Source organism: Cebidichthys violaceus, unplaced genomic scaffold, assembly GCF_023349555.1.
Source record: "Cebidichthys violaceus isolate CVI_PGR_0920_01 unplaced genomic scaffold, fCebVio1.0.p SCAF_14, whole genome shotgun sequence".
Taxonomy (NCBI): domain Eukaryota; kingdom Metazoa; phylum Chordata; class Actinopteri; order Perciformes; family Stichaeidae; genus Cebidichthys; species Cebidichthys violaceus.
Window position 1 is genome coordinate 15,024,342 of NW_027176307.1, and position 9,270 is coordinate 15,033,611.

General features: G+C 40.9%; 1 protein-coding gene across 1 annotated transcript in view; it reads right to left on the reverse strand.

Moving 5' to 3' along the window:
* Window positions 1-7,222: 7,222 nt before the first annotated feature.
* The window catches only part of cfap61 (cilia and flagella associated protein 61), a 4,169-nt gene continuing 2,121 nt past the window's right edge, over window positions 7,223-9,270 (reverse strand). Inside the window, exon 4 of the mRNA XM_068709237.1 lies at window positions 7,223-7,417. Coding sequence (XP_068565338.1) covers window positions 7,223-7,417 — 195 coding nt within the window. The remainder of the gene's footprint in view (window positions 7,418-9,270) is intronic.

Genomic DNA, 9,270 nt, shown 5'->3' on the forward strand with positions numbered 1-9,270 from the left:
CAATTTTGGAGAGTGAGGACGTTTCTAGACGGTGACGGTGTTGTTGAAAAAGTAAAAAGTGAGAACATGTTTTGGAAATTGGGGGCGTTTTAAAAAAAAGTGAAGATATTTTTCGGGAAAATGAGGACAATTTTAAAAGTGAGAACAAATGTTTTTGGAAAGTGATGTTATTTTGGGGAAGACATCTTGATCTCACCGTTGGTCTGACGGCTTGACAACGTAACGTCTCACATGTTTGTGAACCGTCTTATTCCCTTTCTGCCACTTGATACCAACACCTTTTGTCTTTTTTTTTTTGAGAGAGAGTGCAGATATTCCTCCTCCATCTTTGTGAATCTCCCGGTGAAAACGTCCCTTATTATTTTTTTTTGGGGGGGGGGTAGATTTCAGGTGGGCTTCGGCTCCGTTTTGAAGAGGCGGCGGCGGCGGGTGGACGGATCTCTGCTCTGATTAAAGACCAGGATTAAGGAGCGGTGACCTTTTGTTATCATGGATTCATCCTCCACGCCGTCTTGAAATCAATAGGCGGCTCTGTAGGCTTTCACACATCCTTCTACTCTCACAGATCAATCCCCCTTCAATCCTCTCCAGCCCTCAGCAGGAGTGCCGGGGGGCTTTTAGGGGGAAATTACGTGATAGTGCTTCTGCTGCTGCTGCTGGTTTTTAGTGGAAGTAATACGTCGACTTTAGGGCTTTCTCATCGCAACAAAATTGCTGTTCGTATTGATGCCACTATTAGCGCTCTCCCCCCCCCCCCCTTCATGGCAAAGACTTCGGCCACTAAAGCCCGCGGTCGGATGAGCGAGATTGGCTACGATAATAGAGCTGCTGTGAGCCTATTAGAGCCCCGTGTGGTTCAACCGCCTCCACTGCAGGTGAGCCGAGGGCACTGCAAGAAATATCCACCTCCACAGTTCTGCTGACAGAGATGATGTTGTGTTTTTGTTTTTATAGGTGCTGTAGCGCCTCTTTTTGTTTACACCATGAAGCACAAGCCAACGAGGGAGGAGAGGGATAAAGAATGACGTCGTCACGCTCGTTACATTTATACGGTCTTTATCAAAATAAACTTCCGTTTAAGATTGTAAAATACTTAAGTTGGGTTTAGGTAAAGATCGTGAAATATTTAGTTACGTTTAAGAAAAGATCGTGAAATTGTTAGGTTTAAGAAAGGATCGTAAAATACTTAGTTACGTTCCAGAAAAGATGGTGAAATACTTAGTTAGGTTTAAAAAAAGATCGTAAAATACTTAGTTACCTTTCAGAAAAGATCGTGAAATACTTAGTTAGCTTTAGGAAGAAAACATAAAATACTTAGTTAGGTTCAAGAAAAGATTCTGAAATACTTAGTTACGTTTCAGAAAGAATAGTGAAATACTTAGTTACGCTTGAGGAAAGATCGTAAAATACTTAGTTAGGTTAAAGCAACAAAAATAGTTATGTTTCGGAGAAGATCGTTTTTTTGGGTTACAATAACTACCGTAGTGTACGGAAGTTACGTGACGAATGAATCAGCGTTGACTTCTCGTCTTACATGAGGAACAAACAGCTTCATGACCAACGTTTGAGCCATCTTCATCCTTCCTTGTTCATGATTTCTTGGATATCGTACCGCTTGATTTTGGTGGATATCTATGAATTATGGGGCATTATTTTTCGTAGGTGTAAGTGAAGAGCCTTATATCTGAGACTGTACAAACACAAGCGGCTTCACTGAGAGAATTGTTTTGTGGGGATAGCGCCACCATGTGACCATTTATAAAACCACATTTTGGTGCATATCAATTTTACATCGAAGAAGTCAATTTGACGCTAATTAAAATTTCAACTTGTGTGACTTTGAACAACGCTTTATAAACGGTTGGATATTTTTCCCGGCGTTAAGATTTGTAACGAAACCATTCGATTGTCGGACACGTAAACTTCTGAACACATTCATTATTTTTTAAACGGCTCTGCTGAAAGAAATATTGCGCTGATCTCAGCGTGACCGATTCTCCTTCATTCACCTGCTGAACACAGATATGAAGAAGCCTGACTGACATACCTGCAGTATATCACAGCCCTGCAGCGAACACTCTCAGGATTTTAGGGTTTCAGGGTTTTGTGTGTATGGTGGCGATTGCACCCCCCCCCCCCTCTGCTTTCCCTGCTGCCTGGCTTAAACTAATCCCATTATCAGTGAGGCGGCCTGACGCTGATGTGGCCCGCTAACTGACCAGCTGCTCCGAGTCTGGCCACCGCACACACACACACGCTGCAAGAAGTGTTTAAGTCTGCACAAGTGAGCTAAAAATAACGTCTTCAGTAAAGTTCAAATAACAGTCGATTCGACAGTTCAGAAAAAAATCCTAAAATAAACATAAAATATATAATTTAAATGAATAATTACAGCAAACAAAAACCTGTGTCAGAGTTCAGAATGACGCCTGGTCATTGTTTTAAAACCAAACCTTCCCTTTAAACCAAGTGGTTTTAGTATCATAACCCTGAAGACATGCAGGACTCTAGATGCAACCCCCCACAAAAAAAAAAAAAAATCAATGAAAATACATTTTCTGCGAAGATGTAGCATTTAAACACAATATTTAGGGGCGTGTTGAACACCCATGATGCTCTAAAGAATAAAAATAGAGACTATTACTAGTTCAGATCCTCTGAATTTAATGAATTTGTGTTGAAAAGACATTTACATTTCAGTGTCAGAACTTGTTTTCTTTTCATTCGTCTTGTATTAAAAGCCAGATTCTTGGAGTTTACCAGAGGGTCATTTCTTGCAGCGTGCTCTGGCCCCCGGAGGCCCAGCAGCCTGCCGGCCCCGTCAGCCACAACGCTGGCCTCTCCTGCCCGCTAGCTAGCTCGCTAGCCCGGACGGCATGTGGTCGTGGATCCCCGTGGAAATGTCGGGGTGGGGCGTTGGGAAGTTCCACAACGCAACACAATAATGCCGAGTCACTCCGAGCGTCGCTAATCCAGCTTCCCAAACAATGTTATAGAGCTCCCCCCCTCCCACTGCAGGCGGCAGGTAGAAGGAGATTAGTGCCACCTGGAGACGTTCCTTTGTGCTCGGCGTGACAAAACCAGCTGAAAAGGCGTCTCGTCTTAATTTGACTCTGAAGACGAGAGAGACGGAACGGACCGTTGATGAGCCGATTGTGGTTTTCATGACGTAGAGAAGACAGTAAACACTGTCAAGAAAGTTAATTAAAAACATTAAATATTACATCAATGAGCTTTGAAATAAAACAAATTGGTACAATTTAGACTTACTGTGGCACTGATTTTGCCTAAATTTGTTTAACAAAATGATTTGTTTGGTGAAGTAACATCCATCTCAAAATCCATGTTTTGTCTTCCTAGTTTAAATCTCTCTAAACTTTGTCCTCTGACTGTCCAGATGTCGACCGGAGAGGACGGCTGTAATATAAATGTTCGAACACTCACCTGTTTCATCACAGAAATAAACTTTCGGGATTTTTGGCACGTCAAATATTCTCTCTGTTTTATCTCTGTTTTTGGTCTCCACCACCTCCTGAGAGAATTATCTTTCTCTTTAGCTGCTAAATGCTCCACTACAAGTTTATTCTGCGGTAGTTTAATGGTGTTATGAGTGGAGAATTTAGCGCCACCTACGGCTCCATGAACATCAAATAACAGCAGTGGATGGAAACAAGCATTCATTTGCATTTTTGTTTGCCAATTTTCTAAAAATTTTGGTTACATTTGGAAACCTGTCAAAAGTGAATTAGATCTATATACATCTTTTCACAATGATGACACCATTAATAATACTCACATTGGACTCATAAACGTCACATAATTCATCTGTTAGATTTGTTAATTGTTAGATTGATGACAGATTCTTCACCAAGGAGCATCTTGAGATAAGAGCTAACTGTTACCTGTGTTCATATATTTTGGATTTCTGTTTATTGATATTTTATATTTGCACCCTATATCAATTTCACCCTTTCCTACTTTGAACTGCCACTACTGTACAACAATTTCCCTTAAGGTTAATTAAATATATATCCTATATTTATGTTTTATGCAAATGTATCTATTTCAATCAATTTACTTTATTATAGTTTCACGCCTGTAAATGCAGAAAATAGCAGTTATAGTATATTTCTTTTCACCATAACATCTGACACAGAACCTAGTAAAGGTGACGAACGCAATCAAATTATTGAAAAATAAAATTAACACACGTTATTGAACATTGAAACCCATCTCAAGACACAAAAAGTTGCAAATCTGCACATCTTTTAACAATCGGTTGTTAAGAAATGACAACCAGAAGAGGAAGCGCTCATCTGTTCGGTGTGGTTCATGTGCAGCGCTGATGTCAGCCGTCCTCTGGGTCTTCAGCTCTAAACCAACAACTGATTAATAATTTATGGATCATCCCATTATGCCACTTTACACAGTTCAAAGGCGACGCATTTGCATCCCAATTTGTTCACTGTGGTATAAAGACACGCTCAGCCTTTTTGCATCAGTATTTTTCTTATAAATGGAATTCGGGACGCTCTGTCCTCACATCAGCGGATAAAGAAGATTAAAGTAAAATCCTGCGTTCCCTCCTCCTCCTCCTCCTCCTCCATCTCGGCCTCGAAGGCTTTGATGTGTCTCGTGATGCTTCTGAGGAAGGCAGACATGAAATACGGTGACGTTACATCCAGAGAAGAGGACTCGATGTGTCGTATCCCGGTTTGTAAAGAGGGTTTTTAATTCTGTTTGTTGAAAGAGAAAGAAACAAAAGACTCATATTGAACCACAGCATTACTGAAAAGGAAATAACATTTCTGCATTAAAGTGCCTAAAAATGACGAGACATACGCTGTATATTTTGTAGAGTTGTGTACTTATAGTATCCCAGATGTTCAAACCCAGAGAAATCTGTTATTTTATCCCAAAAAATAAATTGTTTCCCGTGAGGACGGTAGTTTATTTTCAAAAAGACTGTATGTATTTGTTAACTATTGTTTGTATTGATTGAATTTGCGATGGAACGTTAGCTACAGTAGCTGTTGTTGACTCATGTAATGGTAAATTAACGCAAACATTAAGTAAAGTAATGTTACTTGAAACATTTTGTTGCTACGTGAAAAACCTGTGGAGCTAACGTTATTATAGTACGTTAGCACATAATTAACTACAGTTAGCAGGTCTATGCTACGCTAGCTACTGAAGGTATGTATTTTAATGAATGAAGAGGAACAGTGTTGAACCTTAATTTAATTTTCTGTGGTTCACTTTTACACTGTTAGCGTTAGCTTTAGCTTCTATCTTTGTCGTTTTAACCTGTTTTCACTGATGAATCAGTTTGACATCCTTTAAACACATTATATTATATTATAGATCCTTCTGTCTGCTTTTCTCTCAAATCACTCTTTTTGTTTTCCCAAAACTTAGATAATATACATTGAGGGAGTGCAGTTAGTGGCAGTGTGGGCTCCATGGAGTATCAGCGGGGGGCGGAGCTTAGCTCAGAATGAAATGACGTGAAAAAACGCAACATTTTCTAAAACTTTAATACATTACCTCGTCCGTGAACATAATTGCTGCCTGAGTCACGTCCTCGCAGATGTTGACGATGATCCCAGAAATTACGTAATGTGCATTTAACGGACGCTTTTACGATCATTTCATGTCCGTCATATTTCGCATAATATAAGAATTTTCCTTTCATTTTAATCAATTTCGTCAATTTAACCTGGAGGAGTGTTAGTTTAGCGACTCCCTGTAATCCAGTCCCCTACTTTACAACGTTAACTTAATTAAATTATACAACATCATTACAGAATGCTAATACAGAATGTATATATGATATTTTTGAAGCGACATGATTTAAACAACAATGTAGTGTAATAAAGGCAGTAAAAAAGAGGAAACTTGGCGTTAAAGGGTTAAAATATCACCGTTTCTTGTGATCCTTTCTCATTAATTTTCCTTTCACAAAACTACATGAATGACACTTGTTGTTTTTAGGTCAAATAATTAGTAATTGCTCAAACATTTTTTTTCCGTGAACAAACAAAAGGCATCTTCCTTTGAAAAGAATAAAGGTTAAAAGGATGTAACTTTTTTTTTTTTTTTTACAAAAATAAAAAGATCGACAACAACAACAAAGCAACAGGAGGTTAGTTAAGAAACGCACCATTAACATCCTGCTGAAAGGAGGCCGAGCTGCATTAAATGTCACTGCATACATCTGCTTTCTTACAAATGACTATTGATTGTGAGCCCGACGCACTCGGCCCCCAAAAAAAAACTCCTTTATTTACAGCTTTTGGTTCTTCAAGCTGTTTTTAGGGTGATAGCGCTTTTGTTCGTCCCCGCCCGCCGTCGCTCGCTCGCTGCTTCTGGCTCGCCACTTGTTTTTTTTGTGTGAATCCCTCCACATCGCCAGTATCCGGACAGATATGTACAGTCTCCCTGCCTGTCTCATTTCAATTGGCCTCCATCTGTTTTGTCTATCCATGAAAAGGTCTATTATGATCCTCAGCTCTTTGTACAAATGGACTACTAAGCCGATAGGGACCCCCCCCACCCCCCCCTCTCCTCATTGACAACCCGCCCCCCCCCCCCCCCCCTTCCCTGAAACATTAGCCCTGGATACCAAGGAGCTCGTCCTGCTCCTACTTTAATTATCCAGCGCCGGGCGGAGGGATTCTTAATTTTAACGAGTTTTAAAAAGCTCCGTCTTCAGATTCGCTGCAGAAAAGAATCGGAGAGGGGCGGGGGGAGGGGGGGGGGGGGGGGGTCTTTATTAACCCTACAGTGACTAGCTAATGTGATTGAAGTGGAACCACCTGGCGGAGGACTGGGGGTGGAGGGGGTGGAGGAGGGGTTGGTTGGACTGTATAGTCAGCTGCCACTGAAGGCCGGCGAGTGGGGAGGACCAGGTGCTGCGCTCCAGCTTCTTTAATTGTTGCCATGTAATAGCTTGCTTCAGTGCACAGTACGGCTTGGGGCTGGGATTAAAAAAAAAAAAAAAAAAGCTGTTGCTGCTAGCTAGCACATAGGACTCCATTTTCTTTCACTGCACCCCCCTCCCCACCTCTCTCTTTTAACCCCCCCACTGCAACACACACACACACACACACACACACACACACACACACACACAGACAGACACTCCTTCAGTCGTAATGAAAGAAAGAAGGGGAAGGGACTCTGGGAGGAGGGGATGAAAGGAGGCCCAGGAGAGCTGCTCTTATTTGGCCACGTGGCTCGAGGAGGACATCTGAGGTGAACGGTCACTATCTATCTGCTGCTGGACGGAGCCGGGAAAAAATCCTGTCTTCAGAACGTGTGACGCCTGAACTCTGGGAGCCACCGAGGGCCGAAACCTCAAAAAGGTCACAAGAAAGAGAGCGTCACCGTCTGCCGAGGCCTCTTCATCGTCGTTCTAACGACAAATCAAACGACTGGGTCTTCAGCATGTTTTCACACCAGGACAATCAGCAAGTTCAAAAAAGTACCAAAAATGCCCGTCTCACCATATTAACATATTAGGATCTGCACCTAAACAAATCACCAATCATTTCAATATTGTCTCTCTTTTAGCTCTCGCTTTTGGTCTCCACCACCACCACTGCTCTCTAACCGAGTCTGTCTGCTGGTAATCAGGTAACGTTCAGTGGGCATAAAGGAATTGGATGTCGTCACCGTGGTATATATATATATATTTGGTTTTAGAAGCCTCGCGTTCGGCATTTTGACCATCGCCATCTTGGTTTTTTGTGACCCCATCGCAGGTGATATAGTCGTGGCTGGAGGCGTTACGTTTTCAGGTCGTCTATCCGGATGAACGGATGAGATGAAATGATTTTCAACATATGTAGGTTGACAGTTGACCAGAAGTGACCGTATTTGGACGGGAGGGTGGAGGTGAGGGGTGGAGCGAGGGCTTTGAAGGTAGTTTTACATAGTGGCCAAACGGTGTAATTACAGCATCCGTATTATAGGTCCATGGACGGGTACCGTTAGCATAGCTAACGCTAAGTCACCAGCAAACGCTAGCGCTAGCCAGCTAGTCTGGTCGGCAAGACCCATCCGTTAACGTTAACTCTGATGTTATACCAACAAAACGTCATTTGATACATTATTATATTGCTAGTTGTATTGTACAGTATATATCTACCAGTATGATGTACTAGTCACCAGTAGTTGTATTGTACAGTATATATCTACTCTACCAGTATGATGTACTAGTCACCAGTAGTTGTATTGTACAGTATATATCTACCAGTATGATGTACTAGTCACCAGTAGTTGTATTGTACAGTATATATCTACCAGTATGATGTACTAGTCACCAGTAGTTGTATTGTACAGTATATATCTACCAGTATGATGTACTAGTCACCAGTAGTTGTATTGTACAGTATATATCTACCAGTATGGTGTACTAGTCACCAGTAGTTGTATTGTACAGTATATATCTACCAGTATGGTGTACTAGTCACCAGTAGTTGTATTGTACAGTATATATCTACCAGTATGGTGTACTAGTCACCAGTAGTTGTATTGTACAGTATATATCTACCAGTATGATGTACTAGTCACCAGTAGTTGTATTGTACAGTATATATCTACCAGTATGATGTACTAGTCACCAGTAGTTGTATTGTACAGTATATATCTACCAGTATGATGTACTAGTCACCAGTAGCAGTATTGTACAGTATATATCTACCAGTATGATGTACTAGTCACCAGTAGCTGTATTGTACAGTATATATTTACCAGTATGGTGTACTAGTCACCAGTAGCAGTATTGTACAGTATATATCTACCAGTATGATGTACTAGTCACCAGTAGTTGTATTGTACAGTATATATCTACTCTACCAGTATGGTGTACTAGTCACCAGTAGCAGTATTGTACAGTATATATCTACCAGTATGGTGTACTAGTCACCAGTAGCAGTATTGTACAGTATATATCTACCAGTATGGTGTACTAGTCACCAGTAGCAGTATTGTACAGTATATATCTACCAGTATGGTGTACTAGTCACCAGTAGTTGTATTGTACAGTATATATCTACCAGTATGATGTACTAGTCACCAGTAGTTGTATTGTACAGTATATATCTACCAGTATGGTGTACTAGTCACCAGTAGTTGTATTGTACAGTATATATCTACCAGTATGATGTACTAGTCACCAGTAGTTGTATTGTACAGTATATATCTACCAGTATGGTGTACTAGTCACCAGTAGTTGTATTGTACAGTATATATCTACCAGTATGG